We start from the raw sequence: 25,479 nt of genomic DNA on the forward strand, positions 1-25,479 counted from the left end.
CTGCCTCGACCTCCCAAAATGCTGTGATTACAGGCGTGAGCCACTGTGCCTGGCCTGGGGACAATAATATGAAATCAGGCTACCGGAACAATCTATGTAAAATCATGTACTTAGTATGAGTACCCAACACGTGCTAAACACTTAGGAAATGTCAGTGTTTAATATAAGCAGTAGTAGTATTAATTAGTTCATAGAAGAATTCATGAGAGGAGAGAAAGAGGTTACCTATAATATACTGATGAATGGAGAAGGCTTAATCAAGGATGGTGAGAAGTATCAGGTAAAGTGGCCTGGCCCTGGCAGTAAACCAGGGGAGGGAGCTGTTAACTGAAGCAAACAGCTGCCATCCTCACCAACAGGTGCTCCACTGCATGGGGGCTGAGGGGTCACCATACCTGCCAGACAAATATCCTTGCTGCCTAGTAATGGGCTACACATACCCTGGACTCCATACTACTCTCCAGCTCCTTCTAAAACCCCCGGAAACACACAATTTTCATTTTGGATTTTAGACTATAATTAGAAAATACACACACACATATACACACATACATGCATATGTGCTTATGTGCAAAAACTCAGAAGAGCTGAACTTGAAGTTGGCAAATTAGATTCTAGCCCTCTTTCTACAATTCAACTAGCTGTACGCCCATGGTCACAGTTCACTATCAGTTCAAAATAAGAAAATTCCCTAATCTACCCACTTCAAGGAATTTAATGATATCAAATGAAAAAGGGTGGAGAAGGGGCATCTTAGATGCTATTACGTAACACTAAAGCCAAGAAGAGGTCTGCATCCACCAGGAAGTAAGTCCTGCGGAAAGAGGCCAAGTCACTCACCAACTGCCCCTGAGTGATGTACTTCTTCCACCAGAGGTACGGACGCATGGAAGGGACCGACGACAAACCATAGTAAGAGTACATGAGGACGTGGATGAAGCTATTAAGTGTGGCACCAAAATAAGCTGCAGGAACAGAGGGATTTGGGAAGGAGAATGTATTAGTGTTTTAAACAGAACAGGTGGTAAAATAAAAAAATACAAGATTCTTTTTGAATCAAAAAGAGAGATGATTTCCAACAGGGCTGACAAACACTGTAACAGCAAGCACTGCACGGATGTGTAATGAGAATTCAATTTCCACTTGGGCAGGCAGCCACCAGGAGGCTCCGAGCCCAGCGGTCAGCTGTAGCTGCCAGGGGGGGCATCTGACACTGAAGCCATGACGCCATCCCGGCACCTACAGGCTTTGCTGCAGATGCCCACCAACTCTCAGAGGCAGCTGTTTTTCTTTACATGCACAACTGCCTCAGATATGCTCTCTGAAGGCTGTGGAAGACAGCTGATGGGCAACATGCTCAAAAATGGTTGTTTCTATACATTTGCTGGGGTGTGGAGAGGTCTCTGAAGCCACCTTCTAATTATTCCCCAGGACTGCAGTGCTGAGGTCATACATTTTTATTAATAATAGAGTCAAGAGTCTAGCTCCTTAGAGATAAAAGAGCCATCTTATCACATCACTTTCAATGTTCAGTAGGACCACTAGTTCTTTTTCCAGACTCTGTCCTCCTCCCCAACGGGCAGCAACTAAACCAAGCCATCTGGCTTTTCCCTGTGCAGCTGGAGGTGCACAGCCTGGTGTTAGGGAAGTTTCTACTCCTGGCTATGATAGGAACTAGCTGTTTGACTTTGGACACATCACATCCATTCCCTGGTTCAGTTTCTCCTGGGCCAAGTGGAGCTGATTAAATCTGTCCTCCTGAAAGTTCTCTGAAAATTTAAAGCACCCTTCAAATGTAGGGAGGGGCTGTTTCTATTAGAAAGTTAGGTCAGTTAATCCACCATCATGAGCTCTGACAGCGAGAGGAAGGAGGAGCAGAAAGCCCCAACTCTACCCACCTTTCTGTGGTCTTAGTTTCCTCCCAAACCCAAAGGATCTGTATTTGGAAAGCTTTTTTTTTTGTTTCCCTAGCTCTGGAATTCCATGACATTGTGAATCTTAGTAGGCTCAGGTAATCAAGGGCAGTGCTATCCCAGAGAAAAAACATCCATAAATAGACCCATAGGTTCTCAGTTAAATTCTTCAGTGTTCGGATGACAGGACTTTTGACTGAGACATTTGCTAAAACTCCCAGGCTGAATCTGAAGGTGGCAATCTCTGAAAATTATAAGAAACTTTGGACTACAAGCTTTCCAAAACCCAAGTACAACCTTAGAAAATTTATATCAAGTTTTGGTGCTTGTCATAGAAGACACCTTGATCACCATGCTTCAGGGAATATGAAGGTTGTTAGAACATGTGGAGACTTCCTAATGCATGACAGCTAAAGCTGTATTTCAAAATGAGCCTCGCTCCCTGGTACTCATGCAACAGTGTGATCCTATTTTCCTCACCTGCCCATCTCAAACCTTCCACACCATACAGAAGGACCAGAAATAATCTGGAAACTTGCCCTCTAAGTCAGAGAATATTGTACCTATTCCTTAATATGTTCCCAGTGGTATCTCCCTCATCTCACCCAATCAGCACAGAAAGTTCACTTAACTAAAAAAGGGTTTTGTGTGCATAGGTACATAAACTATCATTAAAAGCAACTTGAACACAAAGCTGAAAGCCTGACCTAGACATTTACAGAAACAGCACCTTTTCTGAAAGCCTTAGTTTCCACTCTCCTCCCTGCTCACACCTGTTCCCCAAGTCCCCGTCTCTAATACTTACAGTGGCCGCAGGGGACCCAGTTCATCACAAACCACCAGATGTTCAGCATCGAGGCATGGTGGTAGACGTGCAGGACCGTGATCTGGTGGTTGTTCTTGCGCAGGATGAAGAAGAAAGTGTCCATAAATTCTATGAGTTTGGAGAAGTAGTACCACCAGAGGACACGGATAATCTAAGAGGAAAGGGTCGAAGATTTAAGGCTTATCCTCACGGCTTCTCTGGAATATCACCTCTGACATGTTTCACTAATATCCAAAAATCTGATGTCAACTCGGAGAAGCCCGAGTGCCCCAAGAGCTCTTAATGTCCATCAGTGGCTGGGAGCTATGGTCACTCTCCAAGTACCTTTAACCAAAGAACATGGTTGGGTTGGGACAGCCGGAGGGGTTTGAAATGACTACAGGGAATGTTTTTGAAAGGGTCCCTGACACTCTTTGAGACTAACAAAAACATGAGGCTCAAGGTTCAAAACCTTGAAGTCTGCCTATTCCCTCTGGAAGCAGCCTGCACAGCCACTAGCAAAGGAAAACCATCTGAAAAACGCTATTGATTTCAGGGACTAGCATGGGGCAGCCGACCTGATAAGAGACACAGAAGAAAAGGAATCGGAACCTGCAGTGTCAGGTCTCTGCCCAATTAAACATGTCAAACAAGTGCTCTAAGGAGATGACTGCCCATGCTGAGCTGCGACTATTGGCCTGTGATTTAAAAGAAACCTCATGAGTGGAAGTCAGATTTTATTTTTAACACCACTACTCGGAAAAAAGTACTTGGATGAATGATTTTAAAAATTTAAGACATTGCTTTTATGATCCTGATTGTGTAAATACAACATACTGACTGCATGTGATTTTTCCTGCCAATTGTTAACCGGAGTTATTTTTACAGAGGGGGATGCTTTAGGTTTTATTTTATACCTTTCATGTTCAAATTTTAATACGATGTGTATAAATTGCCTTTTTTATTCTTTTAAAAATATCAACAGGGATGCCTGGGCAGTGAGGTTACGGGCCATTTTGTATTTTATACAACTTATTTAAAAAAACTCAACATTTACAATAATAAAGTTTCTGAAAAAGAGACAGTACCTTCATATCTGATTCTCCTGCAGCACGTGTGCCCTGACAGAAGAAGTTGTATTTGCCTTCCCATACTCCTGTTACTAACTAAAAAAGAAGAAAAAGCCAGTCACCAACAGCATCTGAGCCATGTAAAGTCCTGATTGAACTTTACTAGTTGCAGAATCTGTGATAATTTACCTTGGGCTGTGCTCAGCCAAGTTTGCTCTGAGAAAAAACAATTGTAGGGAAGTGTAAACAAAAGGAAAGCTTTAATGACTTGAGCCTCAATTTCCTAAGGGGTGGGCTTAAAAGTCACTCCCAGGCTACTGCCCTCAGAGACCCTCCTTTACCACGCTGCCTCTCTGCAGAACGCTCAGCTCGTCACCCCCTTGGTCCTAGCACAAGTGCCCAGACCAAGCCAATCACAGGCTCCCTGCTCTGCCCCACAGAAGCCTCTGGCTGCTTTCCCTAAGCCAGTGCTCCTCAAACTTGAGTGTGCAGCACCAGAATTACCTGAGGGGCCAGTTAGTAAAACATGGGTCCCTGGGGGTGTTTCTGTTCCAGTAGGTCTGGGGGCCTAGAATTTGTATGTCTAACAAGGTCCAGGTGATACTGATGCTGCTGATGTGGAAACCATACTTTGAGAACAACTGCTGTAGGCTCAAGGATAATTTAGTCCAACTTTATTTTCATTATTTCCTGTTGTTGTATGTACAATCCTCTGGATCCATGAATTAGGCTTCACAGACTGAAGAAATTGTGCCCATGCCTCAGAATCACTTGCAGTACAGTAGGCACTATGCTGTCACAGAAAGGACCCCAGAATTGGGGTGCAGGCTCTACATCACAGCCCTGCAGTTATCACGGGCCCATCCCCTCAATGGGCCCGTGATAACTGCAGGGCTGTGATGTAGAGCCTGTACCCCAATTCTTGTGTTCCCTGTCCTTGAACACAAGAGTTTAGCTTGGCGAGCAACACAGATCCCCCCCAGGGAACAAGAGGTGATTACAAGGATCTGAAGGCACCTTGTGATATTTCCACCCGGTCTGACCTCAGAAATAAACGGCAAAAATGGGTGCAGCCGCTGCACTCACGCTGGGTATCCTGCCTTCTATCTGATTTTTCTTTGGTTATCTTTCTTCTTGCCCTTTTCCTTCTGCTTTGTCACCTTCTACACATAAAAAAGCGCTGAGAGTTAACAGGCTTTTCATGGCCAAAGAAGAGCACAAGGATTTAGCATGGGAGAAGCATCAGTTCATGATGAAGAGCCATGGAATTAGGAGGAAGGCTTGAGTGCCAGGCCCAGCACCTGGGGCAAGCCAGCTAATTCCTGTGGGCTTTTGTTGTTTTTACTGTAAAACGATGAGGTTGGACTAAATTATTTCTAAAGGGTCTGTTCCAATTTTCTGTAGCTTCATGTTAACAGACTTTAAAAACAGACCACACAACAAACTATTCTATACTATCTTTGAAAGACCAGTACCCACATGGTAATTCATTAGAAGGTGTATTAACTTTTCGGTCTTATACTACTTTCTAAAGTCATGGCCAGTCAAGCAGGATCCATGCAGGCTGATCAGAAGTCCTGAGAAGCAAGACACAAAGCCTGAATCCAAAGTGCGGTGGAGGTCGGGGGAGGAAGCTGGCATGCACTCTTGAGACTTGGGGTGGAGAGGGAAGGGCCAGCTTAGCACACTGCTCTCTTTGCTGCCCTTCTTTCTACCCCAGGAGGGAACCAAGGAACCACCTCCTGTGGCTTGAGGATACAGAAAGGAAACTGGTGCTTCTTGACGAAATGTTAGCGGGACAACCGCGAATAAGAAAAATAAGGACAACGCAGTAAGGTTTTCATGAAGATAGATTCGTGCAATGTAAAAGATACTCTTTTTTAAAACAGCAGCCTCTCTTGGCAAAATTAAAAACATACTAACATGACTGTCTTCATCAGAGATATTTTTGGAAATGTTATCATTTTATGAATCTTAAATCTGGAACCTACCATCACTGTTTTTTCCAGCAACTATTTTGGTTTATGGTGTCCTGAGACATCCTGGGTTGGTTTTGCTTTTGTCTGTTTTAAAATAGGATGGCTGGTGTGTGTGTGCACTTGTGGAGGTGTGGATGACTGCATTCATGAATGTCTACCTTGGCAGGGGTGGGGAAAATCAAGGGAGCTCTCTGGAGAAGAGGAGGACAAATCCTTTCTTGTAATTCTGCAGGCGCCTCAGTCCCAAAGATGAGTACGGGTTGAAGGGGTCTTGTTAACTCAGCAGAAGGGACTCTTGGACACACGCTTCCTTTTTAAGAAGGGATCCAGGTGGGATTGCCTTGACTCTTTAAACTAGTTAACCTAAAATTCCATTTGCCCTCTCCCCACCCATAAATGGGGCAGGGGAATCCATGTATAAAAGACAACCGCTGTCTTTGGAGTTTAAGTTAAAGAACTCAAACCTCGGTGTTGGGTGGTGAACTTTTTTCACTCCTGAAGCATAAACCAGGTATACACTCGGTGCCACTCCACTTAACCTAGACCCATCATTCCTCTCCCATCTGTTGAGGTTCCCTGTAGGAGCTCTGTCATGCTTCAGTGCAACACTCCCTCCACTGCTACTCACACCTACCACACTTCTACTGGGGCCGCTGTGCCCCTCAAACAACTGAATTCCATATTTCTGTATTTAAAACCCTCCAGTGAGTCATCGTTGCCTTCAGAATGAAACCCTGAATCCTAGGTGCAGTGTCCAGGTATTTAGTCTTCCACAATGTGGTCCCAAGCTTATCTTTCACTTCTCCCCTACCTACACACAAACTGGACCTCTTCCCATTCTCCAAACATGCCCTTCCTTAACCGCTACACAGTGGCCAAGGGGAAAGGGCATGGGTTTGGGCATTAGCCCATTAAACCCTAGCTTTCTCACATTTTGCTAGGTGGCCTTAGCTAAGGTATTTCAACATTTTAAACTTCAGTTTTCTCAGTCCTCAAATGGGATAAACATAACGCTCCCGCCATGAAGTATATAATGCCTGTCTCACTCAATGTGGTTCATAGGACTAAACATCAGTGTTGGCAGTGACCACTGTTTTATTCTTTTCAACTAGAATGCCCTCTGCACCCATGTACTCCATCTCCAGCTCTCAAAATCCTATCTATCCTTCAAAGTTCAGTTAAAATTCTATTTTCTTCTTGATTACGCCCTTGAGCACTAGAGCCTGAGGTCTATTCTCCTTCCTCTACCTTCACCTTGCATGACCTGTAGCTGTTTGCTCACATGCTCCCTTTGTTAATGGGCCTATTGTGTGCTCTTCTGTAAGATTTCGAAGGGTGGTGACCGTGGCTCCTGCATCCGCATCAACATATTCCAGCACAGGGATTAGTGTACCAGAGATGTCAAACAAATATTTGCTAAACAAATGACAAAGAGTTCAAGACTGCCATTTCTTTCCCCTAAATCTAGGCCTAATGTTTCATGTGCAGCAACAAAGAGAGCTTCATAGTATTTTAAACGAGGCTTGACTTTGTGATGATATTCATCTCAACTCTGTTCACAAGATGAAAACTCTTCATCATCAATTTCATAATGGAGTCATGGAAATTCTCAAATCTCCCTGGCTTCAGAAAGGATAGAATAATTTAACAAACCAAGACCAAGGACCTGAGTTGAAGCTTATTCACCTAAGACCCTCATCAAACTCCATAAAATGGGCTAGTAGTAGAGGGCTCTGCTCCCTCCATCCCTCTCAGAGGATAGCAATGTGTCCACAGGTAATGGACTACAGAGGTGCTCAAAGCCAAGGACTGACCCCTCTAGCCCAACTAGGAGCACATCACAGGAGACAATCCTCAAGTCAAAGTCACATTGGCCATCTTTCCCTTTGGGACTCAGGCCTAACTTCTTTCCAAAGAGCTGTTTTGGTCAATTTCCCGGAAATTCTTCAAGTTGTGTGTAAGTAGCCACCACAAGGTGAGAGGACCCAGTAGGCTGGAGAAGGTGAAGCACTGAAAATAAGGGCAGGTGTCTGACTACCTTGGGCTTCTGAGAATCAGATCAAAAGAGGACATGACGATACTATAATGAAAAAGCAGACCATCACAAACAGCTAACCACTACATAACAAAATTTTCCATACCACTGCCAACTCCAAGAACCACCCAGGGGCATTATTTGCAGGCTTTTTCTGAGGAACTGAGATACAAACAGTACCACTGCAAAGCTTTATATGCTTCCTCCTTCCTTGGAGTAAAGCAAACTTTAATTAGGCCAACAGGATGTGCAGAGCTATAAGTAAAACCTAGCTACAAGCTCTTTTCTCCATATGAGATAAAGTCAATAACCCTAATGGTTTCATGCACCTTTTCAATGAAAGAAAAAAATTTAGGTGAGTTTCACACCTGGTTCTGGATGACATAATTCATGGAGTGAATCTTTTTTCTTTGAGACAGGGCCTGGCTGTGTTGCTCAGGCTGGTGTGCAGTGGCACAATCTCAGCTCACTGCAACCTCCACTTCCTGGGCTCAAGCCATCCTCCTACCTCAGCCTCCCAAGCAGCTGAGACTACAGGTGCATGCTGTCATGCCCGGCTGATTTTTATATTTTTGTGGTAGAGATGGGGTTTCACCATGTTGCGCAGGCTGGTCTCAAACTCCTGAGCTCCAGCGATCTGCTTGCCTTGGCCACCCAAAGTGCTGGGATTCCAGGTGTGAGCCCCCGCACCCAGCCAGGAGTGAATCATTTTTAATGGTGAGTTGACTTTTCCCATCTAATAACACATTTAACCACAACTTGTAACCTTCAGCAGAATAACCATTTCCATGGCACTTTCTGGAATGCTACTGAAACATCTCAGGAAACAAGGTCACTTGAAACACTTAAAGAAAAAGTAGGAAAACATCATCTTGGGTGGCCCTTATCAGCCATTAACCTCAGCATCCCAAGATGTCACAGCAACAAGATAACTCCTTTCCAAAGAAGGCTGGCTGCTCCTGGTGATAAGAGCTTGATGAAGCTGTATGTTTACTACCTCCTAAGCAGAAATGGGGTAAAAAGTAATGAAAAATAGACTATCCATACTCAAGTTCAACTACATCACAGGACCTAAGGTGCTTTTCTAAGCAAAATCTCCAAGAATACGTAGGGTTGACCCTTTTCATAGCTTTGTTTCTGTGTGAGTCCTCAAGTGTGTATTTTTTTAGATCTGGTACATGCTCATATTTTTAACGAGAAAACAGGGAATGAGAAGTGATAAGGATGGCCCAGGCCTTGGTACCACTGGGATTAGCACAAAGGAATCCTGACTCTCAGTCCAAATGCATCTCAAACAGCAGTGCCAAGCATCTTTGCCCTTCTTCATCTGTTTTTGAATACTTAGTAAGAACATGGTAGGGATACTCTGTCCATGAAGAATTCTGTGGAAAAGCAGACCTTTAGCTGCATCGTTTTCTTCCGCAGATGTTTGGTTTAAAATTAACCATGAACTACTCAAAACTGAAAGTACCTATTTCCTCTAGGGTTTAGTTGGCCAATTTTGGCAGTGCTATTAGGGAGTGCCAGGTCAAAGCATGTGGTTTTTAAATTTCAAATCTTTCCTGTCCAGGGCATAAGGATGCCAATTAAGATAATTTCACACCCATGACCTCCAAAGGTGTTTTTTTTTTTTCCTTCTGCTTGTGAACAGGAACACCCCTGGGTTACAGCTGAACGTAATACTCTTGGCTAAGTTAAAAAAGACAGGTTCTGTACACTTGAGAAGTCTTTAAAACAAAGCACAAAGAAACGGCCTGTCCTCAGTCCAAGCTGAAACAGGTATGTCTGGCATTTTCCCTGAATCCTCAAGCCCTGCCCTCTTATGCTAGCAGTTCTCCCTGTTCAGGCCTCCCAGAACTTTCCCTCTGTAGAAAGCGGATGGTAAGAGTGCAATGAGCATTAGCTGAGTTAGCCCAATACCTGACATAAGGTAGGCACTATCTGTCTTTGCTATGATCTTAGGCAAATGTTAAGTATTTTTGCTTCCAACTAGGGCTAAGGTGGTGCTGGATGTCCCAGCCAAAGTATAATTTGTGTCATTTAAAGGAAGTTCTCCAGCCTACCCACTGACTCCTGCTTTGCAGAGTTAAGTCCACTTTAGTTAAGGATCTGTAAAGTGATGTGCTCCTAGCTACACCGGCTGCAGAGCCAAGCTCTCCAGGTGTTGCAGGGGCAAGTTTAGAGGAGTGAGGCCTGGCTCTGGACAAGCCAGAAGGCTTCCTCTCTGTAGAAAGTACTCCCTTCCCCTCCCCCGGGTGTGGGTGAGGAATGAAGGATGTCTGAGCTGCATCCTTCTCTCCATTCTCCCTACCGTGAGGCATTCTCTCAGGGCGTGTCAGATACACTAGGGACAGCTAACTGTTTCCTTTCAGGCCCTGAGAGATGTTTGTTTCTCAGCAAGGAATTTTAGTTGTAAGGAAACTAAGAGTGAAAAGTATTTTAGGCAATGATCAGGCATTTCTTGTAAGTACTAATCTCACCAGATGTTTCAACTGCTCTATACCTCTGCTAAATGGGAAAAAGAACAGCAAATAGCCTTTTCAAAGTATTTCGGTAAACAAAGTAATTTTTCAAATAAAATTCAATAATCAATTGCCAGGTTGCTTAAGTGTTTTTCCAAATCCTATTTTCCCACAATAACATATCTATTTTAGGAAAGCCTGAAGGGAAAGAAAAACAACCAGACAGTTTAGAATATTATGTTTCCAAAGCAACTGCTCTGTGGTTCCATCAGATGGCCTTCAAAGCCAGAGCCTGCGGAGATGCTTTCACAGCCCACAATTACAGAGGTTAGAAAGCACAAACAAAGCATTCAGTCACCAAATGCTCAACTTCTTTCATCTTTCCAATAAAAAAGCATCACAAATTTTCAAAAGAAATTCAAAGGAAAAAAAAACTGACTTCTGGTTCTAGCAACGTGGCAAACTGAACAAAAGCAGAACCAACTCTCTCACTATAAACACAGGTAGAAATGTGGTATAAAACACAGCAAAAACTCCAACACAATCAATTCTTACCTATGTGAGGTCCCCACAACAAATTATTCTTTAGAAAAAGAGAAGTCAGCTTAAATTCAACTCCTTCCAAAATCTTTCTTTTATGTGGAAAAGGCATGTTTACCTGAGATGACCCCCAACAATACTAGTTTGGGGTGCTTACACAGAACACTAGGCAAACCTTTATTTCTGTTTTAGGAGGTAAAGAAATTTAACACAGACAATAATTATTCCAGAGGCATTACCTCACAGATTATCTGTAAGCAAACTTTTAATAGAATACTTAAAAAGGCAACACAGCAAATGGTTAAATTTGGAGATCACTGTAATCTAATCTGTATCATTCGGGGGGACAATACTTCCATGTTATGGAATAAAAAAAGAGCAAGCAGTGAACTTTCAGAAGTAAAAGATACATAGCCATTTAAACTAAAAACACAATAGATGGATGAAACAGATTAAAAACAAATGAAGGAAGTAGGAGTGAATGGAAGAATGCAAAATTTTCAAAGTGCCTAGAAAGAAAAAACATTACCCCACAAATGAGCAAAAGTGGAACCACAGCAGACTTCTCTGGAATAAATCTTCAAAGTGCTGAGGAAAAAAAACTATTAATCTAGAATTCTATGCCTTGATAAAGTATTATTCAAGTGTAAAGGCAAATAACATGACACTCAGACTAAGATATTGCCCTTCATAGAAAGAACTACTTAGGAAAAAAACTGAATCAAAAAGGAAAGAATAAATTTCACAGAGCAAAGAAAATCAGTAAACACTGATGGCAATAATGGTGATTATTTAGCACCTTAAAAAAAAAAAAAGTGAGGCCAGATGTGGTGGCTCACGCCTGTAATCCTAGGGCTTTGGGAGGCCAGAGTGGGAGGACTGTCAGAGCCCAGGAATTTGAGACCAGCTTGGGCAACAAAGTGAGACTCCATCTCCACAAAAAATAAAAGTATTAGCTGGGCACAGTGGCATGCTTCTGTAGTCCCAGCTGCCTGGGAGGCTGAGGCAGGAAGATCACTTGTGCCCAGGAGTTTGAGGTTACAATGGGCTATGACCATGTCACTGCACTTCAGCCTGGGCAACAGAGCAAGACCATCTTTAAAAAAAAAAAAAAAAAAAAAAAAAAGGTAGAAATAACTCCTGACAACAGTAACATGAAAGATGAGGGGTCAGAGCTAGAATCCTCTAAGGTCCCTGGTATTGTTTAGGAGAATAGAAATACTGACTCAACTGAAACTTTCGTAAGTTAAAAATGCATGGTAAACACCTATGGGTAACCACTCAACAGAATGAATAACTTTAGAATAAGTACAATAAAAAATAATGATTACAAAAATTCTACAAAGCAGTAAAGGAGAAAAGGCAGCCAAAGAAAACATATATACACAAAAAAGGTGACAGAAAGTACAGGCATACCTCATCTTTGCTTTATTGCACTTTGTATGTATTACAGGTTTTCTTAACTGAGGTCTGTGGCAACTGCATTAAGCAACTCTATTGGTACCATTTTTACAACAGCACATGTTCACTATGTGTTACTGTGTCACATTTTTGTAATTCTCACAATTATAAAATATTTCTCAAAATATTTCAAATTTTTTCACTATTATTATATCTGTTGTGGCGATCTGTGTGTGGTGACTGAACTTTGATGTTACCATTGTCATTGTTTTGAGGTGCCATGAACCATACCTATATAAGACAGCAAGCTCAATAAATATTGTGTGTATTTTAGCTGCTCCACAGACTTGCTGTTCCCCCTAACCGTCTCCTTCTTCTCTGGCCTCCTTATTTCCTGAGATACAACAATATTGAAATTGGGTTAATAATCCTACAATGGCCTCTAAGTGCTGAAGTGAAAAGAAGAGCAGCATGTCTCTCACTTTACATCAAAAGCTAGAAATGATTAAGCTTAGTGAGGAAGGCAGGTGGAAAGCTGAGATAGGACAAAAGCTGGGCCTCTCGTACCAGGTTAGCCACGTTGTGAATGCAAAGGAAAAGTTATTGAAGGAAATTAAAAGTGCTACTCGTATGAACACAAAGATGATGAGAAAGCATTAATAGCCTTATTGCTGAAAGTTTGAGTGGTCTAGGTAGAAGATCAAACCAGCCATAACATTCCCTTAAGTCAAAATCTAATTCAGAGCAAGCCACTAACTCACTTCAATCCTACGAAGCCTGGGAGAGGTGACGAAGCTGCAGAAGAAAAGCTTGAAACTAGCAGAGGATGGCTCATAAGGTTTAAGGGAAGAAGTCATCTCCATAACACAAAAGGGCAAGGTGTAGCAGCAAGTGCTGCTATAGAAGCTGCAGCCAGTTATCTGGAAGATTTAACTAAGATCACTGACGAACATGGCTACACTAAACTGTAGCACATACCACTGCGCCTGGCAGCATTTTTATTTTTAATTATCTTTTTTTCCTTATAAATAGGGTTTTACTCTGTCACCCAGGCTGGAGTGCAATGGTGTGGTCATAGCTCACTGGAACCTTGAGCTGCCGGGCACAAGCTATCCTCCCACCTCAGCCTCCCAAGTAGTTAGGACAACAAGCTCGAGCCATGCCAGGCTAGTTATAAAATTTTTTGTAAAGATAGGATCTTGCTATGTTGCCCAGGCTGGTCTCAAACTCCTTGCCTCAAGCAATTCTCTCACCTCGGCCTCTCAAAGTGCTAGGATTACAGGTGTACACCACTGTGCCTGGCCAGCATTTTTAAATTTAGGTATGTCTACTGTTTTTTTAAGATTTAATGTGATTGCACACTTAATAGACTATAATGTAAACATAACTTTTATATGCACTGGGAAAGCAAAAATGGTATGACTTACTTTATTGCAATACTCATTTTATTGCAGTGATCTGCAACTAATGCTACAATATCTGAGGTATAAAATAACTATTAACATGCTAAATGAAAATGAATTAAATTTCCCCATTAAAAGACAAGAGACCGTTGGATTCAGTCATTAAACCCCTATGCATTTATCTGGTCAAAAAACTTACCATATTTGTATAAGGAGATATGTCTAAGAAGATTCTTGGCACGCTGTTAATTGAACAATTTGCATAAACCTACATAGCTGGGCACAGTGGCTCACACCTGTAATCCTAGCAGTTTGGGAGGCTGATGTGGGAGGATCACTTTGAGTCTAGGAGTTTGAGATCAGCCCAGGCAACACCGTGAGACAATGTTTCTACCAAAAATAAAAAAATTAGCTGGGCATGGTGGCACATGCCTGTAGTCCCAGCTACTCAAGAGGCTGAGGTGGGAGGACTGCTTAAAGCCAGGAGTTATAGGCTGCAGTGGGTGAGGTATGATTGTGCCACTGAACTCCAGCCCGGGTAACAGAGCCAGACTCTGTCTCAAAAAACAACAACAAAAAACAATCTAACAACCTACATATCCATCCAAAGAAACACTTATAAAATGGTGTAATAATTTCCAACACTGAAATAATACAAAGAAGTTAAAATGAATTTCTAATTAACTATAATTAACATAATTATAATTAATGAATTACATCTATATGACTCAAGATGAATTGGTCAAAAATATACTGACTAAAAAAAATCTATTTGAAAAAGAGTTTAGTATACCATTCAGGTACGGTTTTTAAAAACTATCTTAGAACGTACTATGTATTGTCATGTATACATATATATGTAGTAAAAATACATCCAGAGAAAAACTGTACAAACTTCCAAAGAAGTCTTGAAAGGGATTGTACTTTAGATGCATTTTTGTAATGTTTTCTTATTTAAACAAACAAACAAAAATCAAGCATTGGTTAGGTGCACAGATACCATCTATATAATTTTATTTTAAATATTTTCAAATAGTTCAAAAATTACAATTTAAAATAAAAATTGAAAAGGGGAAGAAAGATAAGTTTGGATTTATGCCAAGCCAGATGCATCCATCCAGCTTTTTCAAAATTACAAAATTTTTTTTTCAAAATTATAAAATTTTTTTTTCAAAATTACATTTTAAATGTTCTGAATATTTTAAAGCGCATTCTCTCACACTATTCACAACATACAGTTCTAACTGCAAGGGAGGAAACATACACAGATACTAAAAAAATAATCTTGTCTGTAACCCATGATTTATCTTTGACTGCTAAATAACTTGAAAATGTGGTTCTGACATTTGCTTTTTTTTTTGTATTCTAATACTCAGGATCCATTTGGTGGAGTAATCAGCTATAGTAACAGTGGGATGAAAAAGGTGGGGAAAACACCTTTTCATTCTAGCCTAAGCTAGTGAATGTCGGTGGGGCAAGGATGGGATGCTAAGGGGCACCTCATGAGAGTACTTTGAAAGGAATGCATCATAGTCCTTGGAAACAATGGGACAGCCAAAGAGGTTGGGGAAAAAAAAATCACTCTCTAGTGTTGAGTCCTCTCCCTTAGTACGCTCATGGCTTCACAGAAGAATTGGATCCTTCCACACAGTCCTCAAAAGTGAGAGGGAGACTGCCAGGCAGAAGTGGGAGTTTTAAGGGGTAGAGCCCAGAAGAATGAAAGAGCCTGGTGTTGCTGGGGTTTGAGTAGAGCTGAGCATAACAGATCGGCCAAGAAAGGCCAGAGTGCCTCCTTCTGAGGAAAGGAGCCAGCCATCCTTTCAACATAGTGTTCCTGGGGAATTCAAAGCCATGTGCACTGCACAACACTGACCCTGTTTTCTGGCAGCTGCTGCTGAATCCAAGGATTAGTGCGTGAGGCACAGGAAGATCGACGGGGATGCTCTCTTTTGGACTGTAACAAACGCAATTAGATCCTCTCTGCTTAGGGTCTAAGAGGTCAGAGGCACAGCAGGAGAAGAGTAGACACATTAAATGGCTTCATATGAGGACAGACCAGCTGCCTAAGAGGGAAACCACCTGTAACACTCTAACAAAGGAGTTAAAAGTGGCTTTGATAGCTCACTGGGTGGGTCAGGGGAAACCTGATCCAGCCAGGTAGATAAGGCAGAGTGAGGGAAAGCCACTGTTTGGCACCAGGTATGTAGAGGTGCTCAATTTTGGGACTGGAGACAAGAGAAAAGACACATGGATAGTGTGAAAAATCAGGTTTCTCTTCAGAGGACAAACGCCCTGAATCTCCGGTGGTTGAAAGGCACACAAGATTTTTAAGTTTGCTGTAAGGGCATCGTTTTACAAAGCTAAGTAACTAATGCAAACTGTTTCTCTTCTATAACCTGGAATTTCATTTCCGAGCCTTCACCATGGACTGTGATATTAGACAATCCCTAATAAGCAAAAGCAGAAAGGATTGCTATAAAGTCCAATACTTTCAAATTAAAACATATCACTAATTCAAATATGCTACAAATCAGGGATCTATGACCTTTTTCCTGGAAATAAACACTAAAGTTAATGAGATAATTAGAAGTAATACCTCTTCTCTCCTTTTAATTTTGTTTCTACCAAGTGCACAAACTATAAGCAAGTCTATATTCCTTCTACATTTTAAACTTGGTTTCACAGTTTTAAAACTGGGATTTAGTTATTTTCCTTCTAGTAAATTTAAAATTTCAGTGACTTCATTTCCTTCTGATCACCTCCCTTCTTTCAAGACTTCTTCCTATCGGCCAGATGTAGTGGCTCACGTCTGTAATCCTAGCACTTTGGGAGGCAGAGGTGGGTGGATTGCTTGAGCCTAGGAGTTCAAGACCAGCCTGGACAACATGATGAAACCCTGTCTTTACGAAAAATACAAAAATTAGCTAGACGTGGTGGCATGCTCCTGTAGTCTCAGCCACTTGGGAGGTTGAGGCGGGAGATCACTTGAGCCCAGGAGGCGAGATGCAGTGAGCACCACTGCACTGCAGTCTGGGCAACAGAGTGAGACCCTGTCTCAAACAAACAAAAAAACCCCGCTTCTTCCTGTCTCCTTTAAGTGACAGTTAATTTTATTTGTATTAATCTAGAACTTGCTAAAGCAGCTGTGAATTTATGCCACAGAATTAAATAAACAAAAATACCAAAGACTACTTATTTTAAAAATTCTTTATAGCCCCAAATATGCAGATAAGCAGGAAGGTAAATAAAAACTAAAATAATGACCATTACAGGTGTGTGACCACAGAAGAATGGCTCTAACTCCTGGGACATTTCTCTAAAATGAGGGGCCTCATGGGGCTTCATGATCTCCTCAGTTCGTTCCATTGTAAAACTCGATGACTGCTCTTCTGTGTCTTAGCATTCAATGGAGTAGAAATGCTAAGTATAAAAAGAAAAATGGCCCGGTGCTGTGGCTCAAGCCTGTAATCCCCGCACTTTGGGAGGCTGAGGCGGGTGGATCACCTAAGGTCAGGAGTTCAAGACCATCCTGGCCAACCCTGTCTCTATTAAAAATACAAAAAGACAGGAGTGGTGGCACATGCCTGTAGTTCCAGCTACTAGGGAGGCTGAGGCAAGAGAATAGCTTGAACCTGGGAAGCAGAGGTTGCAGTGAGCCGAGATGGTGCCACTGCACTCCAGCCTGGGCAACAAGAGTGAAATTCTGTCTCAAAACAAACAAACAGAAAAACGTGTAGCTAAAGTGATATTCAAAGCTTGAAAAAGGACACATGATAACGGAATTACTGATGGGTTTTACATATGTACAGGAGAAAACTCAGACAAAAACCAAATGTGAATACCATCAACTTGAAGCACTAGGGCTTATTTTCAACTTGGGCATATCTGATCTGGATAGCTTTTTGTAAACTTGATTAATTTAAGGAAACACTGCCTCTTTGTCTATTACCTCTCTATGTACTCTAAACTGTGAGTTAAAAAATATAGTTTCCCTATTCTGTGTATTTCTTAAATTTCTGTATTCAGTGCTTAGTCACTGTTCAGTCTTCTGTTCTCACCAAGATATCAGAGGAAAATCTATACCTTCTATTACAATGTGTTCAGAACCCCCCACATCCACTCAGATGCACACAGCTATAATTTACACAGTGTTTTTCTTCTCCTCTTTACCAGCAAATCATCTGTTTGAGATGATAAATAATGAAATTATAGCTGTATTTCTAGGGCTTAAGAAACATTTAAGGCAAATGCTTAAGTTCTCTAAGAATCATATGAAATATTTTTCTCTTTAATATTGCCATGTATAATAATAAACTCTATAAGAGTTCTCTTAAAGACATGGCTGTATTATCTATCAATTATGGAAAAGTAAGCCGTTCACTCAGAGAAACCTGACAGCTTGCTGTGGTTTTGTCCCTTGAACACAGAAATATGCATAGTGCTGGGGCCAGGAGTCACTCCTGTGCACTTCCCCTGGCTCCAGTCCTGAACTCTCCATCTTGGAGGCTAATTAAACTGCCTTCATTCTAGAATAGGACAGAAAAAACAGCAAAAAAAGGAGTTGTAAGCATTTCTTGGCATGTCAAGCATAAAAGTAATGCTAGGAGCATCTACCATTCTAGTCAGAATATTTGTACCTTGGCTTATGAAACACACATAGGAGAACAAGACACAGATATCCCACAGCTGCCAACACCTCTGATAATCAAATATGCCTGCACACGCCCACACTCCTGCACACCACCACATGTGGCCAGGGAGACACCATCAGGGCCTGAGGCTGATGGAGAATTCATTTTGTCCCCTGAACACTAATTTTAAGATTCATGTTTCTATCTCTCCTTTTCCTCCCGCCTCTACCTTCTTCTTTACTACTCCTTGAAGAACTAAAACCAAAATGAAACACTGAAAACCTATACAGGAGTGCCTGAACGTTTGTTTTATCCAGGGCTTAATTCTCCAGAAGAGTCAGAAACAGGTTTGTGTTGTAGAATGAAAGTGGGTAGGCTTTCCCGGAAAAAGGTACACAAACTGCTTACCACAGGAGGGGAGCTTTCCTCCCCATTTTAGCTTTAAAGGCTATATAGTGTTACCTCTTCAAAATAGGGAGAAGGGTTGATTCTGATTTTTCTTTCATTTTTAAGCTATAACATTTGCCTTTGAGATCATCAAATGTGATTTTCAACACTGCAGTGATATAAAAGAAATTAACTGGGCCTGAACTCAGACAGATAATTCAAAACCTAAATGCAGATCTCACCAGTCACACTCCTCTTAGCTTTTAAAAAACAACTGAAATTTGACAAGTTATCCAATCAGAGAGGGTGATGTGCCACAAAACATACCAAACACAAGTACCACCCACTTCCTTCCTCCCCTACCTTCAAACAAGAAGCAGGCACTTATTAAATGCTTAATAATAAAATGCTTTCACATGTGTTTTTCACATTTTGTTCATTTTCCACTCTGTATTTTGCTTGCATGAGAGTATTTCTGAAAATATTTTAATTTTGAATATCATACGAAACCTAATAGAAGAATCAATAACAAAGGCTTCTATTTTAGATATTCTAGAAGGCATACTTGTACAAACAACTCTGACATTTTGAAAAATCGATTTTAAAACACACTCAAAATGCATTAAGATACTTGCTTGCCCAGTTGTCTCTACACCCCAAGCGGCCACCTTTCCTCATTTAGGAATACAATTTAGGACAGCAATATGAGTGCATTTACGTGAAAGGAAGACTGTGTTAACCTTTGACTTACCTCACAGAACATATACAGAGACAGCAGTGTGAGTCCAAGGTTATACACCACTAAAATCCCCCGGCAAGAGAATGGCTGTTTATTCCTCATGTATTTTGGTCCCAGCCATACAATTAGTAAATATATGACAGAGCAGATAAATGTGGGTATATAATTGTCCAGAAGAAACCATCCTTTTACTCTAGTATCTGAAAAATTTAAAAAAATTAATGATATATAAAAACATTCACAACTTTTCAAACGTTGAAAAAATTTCTCTCACCATGATGATATAAAAGTCACCTGGTATTCATGTTCCTAATTCCAACAAAGCAATCAGGAGAGGAGGCATGGATTTTCAATACATATCAAACAAGGTGAAGCTCCTTGTTACATGCTCTGAATAACAATGTATTATTCATGATTTTTGCTAAGTAAAATCATAATAAAAATATTCTTTCCAAAGAATTTAAGAAGAAAACAAGGAGAAGGCTACGTTTCCCATTAATTGGATTTATTAACCAGGTTTACCAGATTACACATAGGGTGATGAAACCCAAGAAATGGCAGTCATTGAACTATGAAGTCCTCCATCTCAGCTGTGTGTCAGTCGGCAAGTGTGGCCAGCATATGCAGACTCAGAAAACATGCTGCTTAGCCAGGTTAGTGAAACTGGCACTAATTAGAAAGGCAGCCTTTGCTATGAGTGTAATGGTCAACAGCAGAGAGGACAATGATTTAAAAACAAAACAAGGGCTGGGTGTGGTGGCTCATGCCTGTAATCCCAGCACTTTGGGATGCCGAGGCGGGTGGATCACCTGAAGTCAGGAGTTCAAGACCAGCCTGGCCAACACGGCAAAACACTGTCTCTACTAAAAATACAAAAATCCGCCAGGCATGGTGGTGCACACCTGTAATCCCAGCTACTTGGGAGGCTGAGGTGGGAGAATCACTTGAAATTGGGAGGCGGAGGTTGCAGTGAGCTGAGATCGTACCACTGCACCCCAGCCTGGGCAACAGAGTGAGACTCCGTCTCAAAAATGAAAATAAAAACAAAACAAAACATGAAGGTGAAGCAGCAATGATCAGATGCTAAAAGTGCCTATTTAAAGGGCAGTATTTAACAAACTGAGGAATAGTAGCGTGAGAGAGAAGACTAGGCGGATCCAGAGGAGACACTGGTATAGGAAGGGCCTCTCCTGCCCCCATTCCTTTTCTTAGGCAGGGAGGAGGGAGAGGGAAACAGGTCAGCCGCCAGCAGCCAACTGACAACCTCTTCTTGGATGGCGGGAAACTCCTTGGTAGCCAGACCCCCTAAGTGTTATGTGTCCCCTGAAAGATTTAGCTTCGTACTCTGCCTGACCCCAGGAAGCTGCCTCTGAAGCATGCTGCCCTTTGAACCCTGCTATGATGATCCCTGAAAACCTGTGGCTCCTCAATCTTAACTACCCGCCAAGGCTCACAACTCCAGAACTTGAGGCACATGCAGCATTCACCTACTGCGTCTTCAGAGAAGCAGCAGTTGGGAGGAGAGCCTCTGCCATTTAATTTTTTTTATTATTCATTTGTTTATTTATTCTGAGAAGGGGTCTCACTCTGTCGCCCAAGCTGAAGTGCAGTGGCGTGACCTCGGCTCACTGCAACCTCTGCCTCTAGGGTTCAAGCCATTCTCCTGCCTTAGCCTCCAGAGTAGCTGGGACTATAGGCACACAGCACCACGCCCGGCTAATTTTTGTAATTTTAGTAAAGACCGGGTTTCACCATATTGGTCAGGCTGGTCTCGAACTCCTGACCTCAGGGGACCCACCTGCCTTGGCCTCCCAAAGTACTGAGATTACAGGAGTGAGCCGCCACGCCCGGCTCTGCCCTTTCTTTGACCCCTCCCGGGCTGGACCATCTTGCTACTCTCTCCAGTCGTTTTCACCTTGATTTCACAGAACAAGAACAGGCTCAATAAAGCATATGTCCACGTGGGGGAACTGACTGTCAGTCTTCCTTTCTTGCACTGTACACACTAAACTTTCCCAGCATTTCTCTCATGGCTGGCTTGCTTTGGCTTCAGAGGGACGTGCCCTCCACACCCTCCTCACTAGTTATGCTATGGTCACGGAGGGTGTTACTGTCAGTCCGGCAGAACTGGTTGTGCTTAGAAGTCATTCAGGGAAATGGCTGGCCCCAGGGACTTTAAGGGGATGCTTAACACCTTTTGTTCTCAGCTTTGGGCCTTGGCTGTCAATTTTAAGAAAACCAGTTCCCACTTAACAACTAACATCAGACTGTTACATATTTTGTATGAACATATATATCACAAACAATAAATACACACAAATCTCCCTCTTTTTTTAACTTAAACCTCTGATTTACACTTTGCTTTATTCATTTTCCCACAAATACTCATCTTTCCAAATTGGCATGTATTCATCCTCCCACACTGCAGAGTGCTTCCCGGGCACCTGACCCGAACTCCAGCCCCAGGTAGAGAATCCTTAGGATCTAGTCAATCTGTGGTGGTCCTAACCCCCTCTCTGGTGGCTGGTTCAGGCAGGGGCATGTGAAGCAATTGTGGCCAGTGAGTTTTGAGGGATGACAGCTGGCAAAGAGCTCTTGGAAACGGCTTCCTTATGCTTAAAACCACACAAATGAAACATTTTCTCTTCTTCCTTTGAATGTGCTGCTTGGAGCTGCTGTAGCCATCCTACAACTGTGTGAAGTGGGGGACCCATTCTGAGGACAGAGCTGCTGATACCTGGGAGTGGCAAAGTAGAAAATGACAAGAACAAGGATCCTTGGTTGCATTATACAGTCCCTGAAATAACTATGGAATTGCCCCACCTGGTAATGCAAGCTAATAATTATTATTATTATTTTAGCCATTTAGAGTTGGATTTTTTGTCCCTTACAGCTAAAGTAAGGCACTATCCCAACCCAAGCACATACAGATGGATCTAACTTATTCTTTTTTGTTCTTTTCAATGGGCCATACACTAATTTACATAACCTGTCCCCTACTGACAGGCATCCAGAGGACTCCTTGAAAAACAATGCCGTAATGAGCATCCTGATAGGTGTCATTGCATAACTGATCAAGGCTAGCCACAGAATAAAGTATTAGGAGTAGAATGGCTAGGTAAAAGGGCATGTGCATTTTAATTCCAACAGAAGGCAAAACAGCCTTTCAGAGAGGTTGTACCCTTTCTCCACACCTTCACTATTATCACTATTATCGCAGGTGACATGAAACCTATTATTTCATCTCTGCCAAGCTAACAGACTAAGTCCTTTTGTTATTTCTTTTGTATTTTAAAAATCATGAGAAACTGAGATTCTTTTTGTCTGTTTAAAAGCCATTTCTAGCTTTTCTGTGAGCCTAAAAAGTTCTTTCTTTTTAGAAAAGACTTTAAAAGACATTTACAGATGACATCAAAAGAAGGCAATAAGGAGCTGATTTACTTTCTAAAAGATAAAGCAAGTAAGGTTCAGGTGCATATTTACCAGTGAGTTAACATGACACAAAATGAGAAGACCTTAAAAAGCCCTTAAAATTGTAAAAGGGGAAGAGTTTTAAACTCCTATTGCAACACTGTGTTTTGGAAACTAGTTTTTCTTAGAGACTGCCAAGAATTGAGAAAAACATGCCACTGATAATGGTGAAATCTATAGTATTCTCAGGCTACAAGCTTTACAGCATATTTTTAAACTCCAGTTAAAGTCAACAGAGGACCACCCACAGCAGGTGTCTCTGTCAGAGACTTCTCCAAATCCCTTGTCATCCAGGATAAAGTTTCGGACTTTTCATAGAAAATGCTAACATTTTCTAGTATCTCCTCATGCAATATTTACAAGTGACTACAAGCAGGGAGTGATGCCGCAGAAGGTAAGCAAAACCAAAAACCACCTTACCTCGGGGGCCTAGCAATGCCTTGAAATAGGTACTAAGTGATGCATCAAAATGTTCCATTTGAAAACCTATTAAGAAAAAAAAAGATACTGATTAATCTCTACTCAAAATGTTTTTTATACAGTATTTTTTTCATAAAAGAATAAATTCTTTTCAAAGAATATGCTACGGACAAGGTTAAGTTCAGTTCCTTAGGTTAAAAGAATTTTTTTAATTCACAAAAGTGACTTCTGTGCTAGATCTAACTTGAAGATCAAAAGGAAAGACACAATTCTGTTGAGTTCACTTTATAAATGAAGTGCCAGTTTTCTGAACTTCTTTTCTGAGTTCCATAAAAACTCCTTCCGTGAAGCTGAAATCTCAGTGGGGAAAAACGTGGAAGTAACTGGAATGAGAGGTGGCAGACAGGAAGACATCCTGTCTGGGCAACAACTGAGGACTTGAGGTAAGACATGGAAGAGTCATATCAGGGAACAGAATGCCACAGTGACAAGACAGTTTTTTCTGCTTGTTACTTTTATCAATTATTATTTTACAGTACCTCATGTCTACAGTAAAACAATTCAAATATTAAAAATTTTAAAAAGGGGCAAAAATCTCATTACTTCCCCCAACCGCAATCCCCAAGCCACGCATCACAAGGAACCTAATGGTAACATTTCTTCAGTATACTTCCAGAGATTTCTCCTCTTTTGGGCACAAAGAGGTCATACTAAATGGATGTTTTCACAATTGTGGGTTGCAACCCATTAGTAGATGATCATGTCAACTTAGCATTAAAATAATTGATCATAATAGAGAATCAGAATGCTTTGCTCTTAGTGAGAATGAATATAGTTTCATAAAACTTTAGTTTTATTATATCATATTTATAAGTATAATGTACTTAGTTGTGATGTAAAATATATTCTTACTGTGGGGATCACAGTTCAAAAAACTAAAAAAATATATAGAAGTGTGTATATATTACTTGCTTATTTTCACTTAATAAAACATCTTGAGATACCAGTTAAAGATTTACCTCCATCTTCTAAGATTCTATAGCTCCCTACCTTCCCCCATTTAAGATTTACATTTAGAGGGTAGCTAATCAACTTTTCATATGCATACTGACTAGATTTTCTATTAAAGACATATATTTCCAACTTTCCTGGCCATTCTTCTTACAGGGATAATCATCAATATTATAACTTCCAAGGGCAAAGGCAGAACTGATTTTATTAACTAAGCTGTTAATCATTTAGCAATACTTCTCTTCCTTGGCTTGCCACACTGAAGCGTTATATATTCTCTGGCTAATTTTAAGATAAACTACTTTATCCACGAAATTATCTAATGGTTGTAGTAGTTACAATCAAGTCAATCCAGATGAGATGGGACGTAGAGATAGGAGGAGCCATCAATGACACTTTCAAAGTAGTTAACAGGGTTCTGTCCTGACAGCTTTCCTGCCCAAGGGGGATTGGGGAGGGTGCTGACACCAATTCATGGCTGGAAATGAAGGCACCAGCTCCCCATACCCATCTGCCAATAACCAGGTCAGCCACCTTTGCCCCTCAATAGTTATACAACCTTAGCACAAGGTCACTTCTGCAATCCAACAATTAAGATTTTAACATACAGTAGTCCCCTCTTAATCCACAGTTTTGCTTTCTGAGATTTCAATTACCTGAAATCAACCACAGTCTGAAAATATGAGGTGGGAAATTCCAGAAATAAACAATTCCTAAGTTGTAGACTGCACACCATTCTGAGTAGCGTGATGAAATCTCCCGCAGTCCCACTCCATCCTGCCTGGGATGGGAATCATCTCTTTGTCCAGCATATCCTCAATGTAGACATTTCTTCACCCTTGAGTCACTTTGTAACCTTGTGGATTATCAGATCAACTGCCTCAGGATCACAGTGCTCATGTTCAGATAACTTTTATTTTACTTGTTCTATTTAATTATTATTGTTGTTAATCTCTTACTTTGCCTAATTTATAAAGTACACTTTATTATAGATACGTATGCATAGGAAAAAAAACCACTGTATATAATATAGTGTTTGGTACTATCTGCGGATTTAGGCTTCCATTCTAGGGGCCTTAGAATGTACTCCTTGACGATGAGGGGGTACTAATGTACTATATTCCTAAGAAAGGCCATTTTGGTCCTAAGCCACTTTCCTGCCCTAGATTGAACCACTTCAGGAGAGACAAGAAATTCTAGAAAATCCTGGTG

The 25,479-nt window shown here is 41.3% G+C and overlaps 1 protein-coding gene across 10 annotated transcripts in view; it reads right to left on the reverse strand.

Annotated features, from left to right (window-relative positions):
• The window catches only part of ELOVL5 (ELOVL fatty acid elongase 5), a 117,660-nt gene that overhangs the window by 42,587 nt on the left and 49,594 nt on the right, over window positions 1-25,479 (reverse strand). For 9 of the 10 annotated variants that reach the window (XR_009211276.1, XR_009211275.1, XM_058432263.1 and 6 more), the window contains exons 2-6: window positions 23,257-23,322; window positions 19,378-19,565; window positions 3,807-3,884; window positions 2,719-2,890; window positions 841-965 (exon numbers count right to left, since the gene is read on the reverse strand). Coding sequence is in view for 8 of the 10 variants with exons in the window: in XM_058432263.1 (XP_058288246.1) it covers window positions 841-965; window positions 2,719-2,890; window positions 3,807-3,884; window positions 19,378-19,565; window positions 23,257-23,314 (621 nt within the window). In the remaining 2 variants the exon portion in view is untranslated. Of the gene's footprint in view, window positions 1-840; window positions 966-2,718; window positions 2,891-3,806; window positions 3,885-15,481; window positions 15,563-19,377; window positions 19,566-23,256; window positions 23,323-25,479 lie in introns of all 10 variants that reach the window. The other variant, XM_032141641.2, reaches the window with a different exon arrangement.

The sequence above is a fragment of the Hylobates moloch genome, unplaced genomic scaffold (genome assembly GCF_009828535.3).
Source record: "Hylobates moloch isolate HMO894 unplaced genomic scaffold, HMol_V3 SCAFFOLD_20, whole genome shotgun sequence".
In the NCBI taxonomy this organism is placed as follows: domain Eukaryota; kingdom Metazoa; phylum Chordata; class Mammalia; order Primates; family Hylobatidae; genus Hylobates; species Hylobates moloch.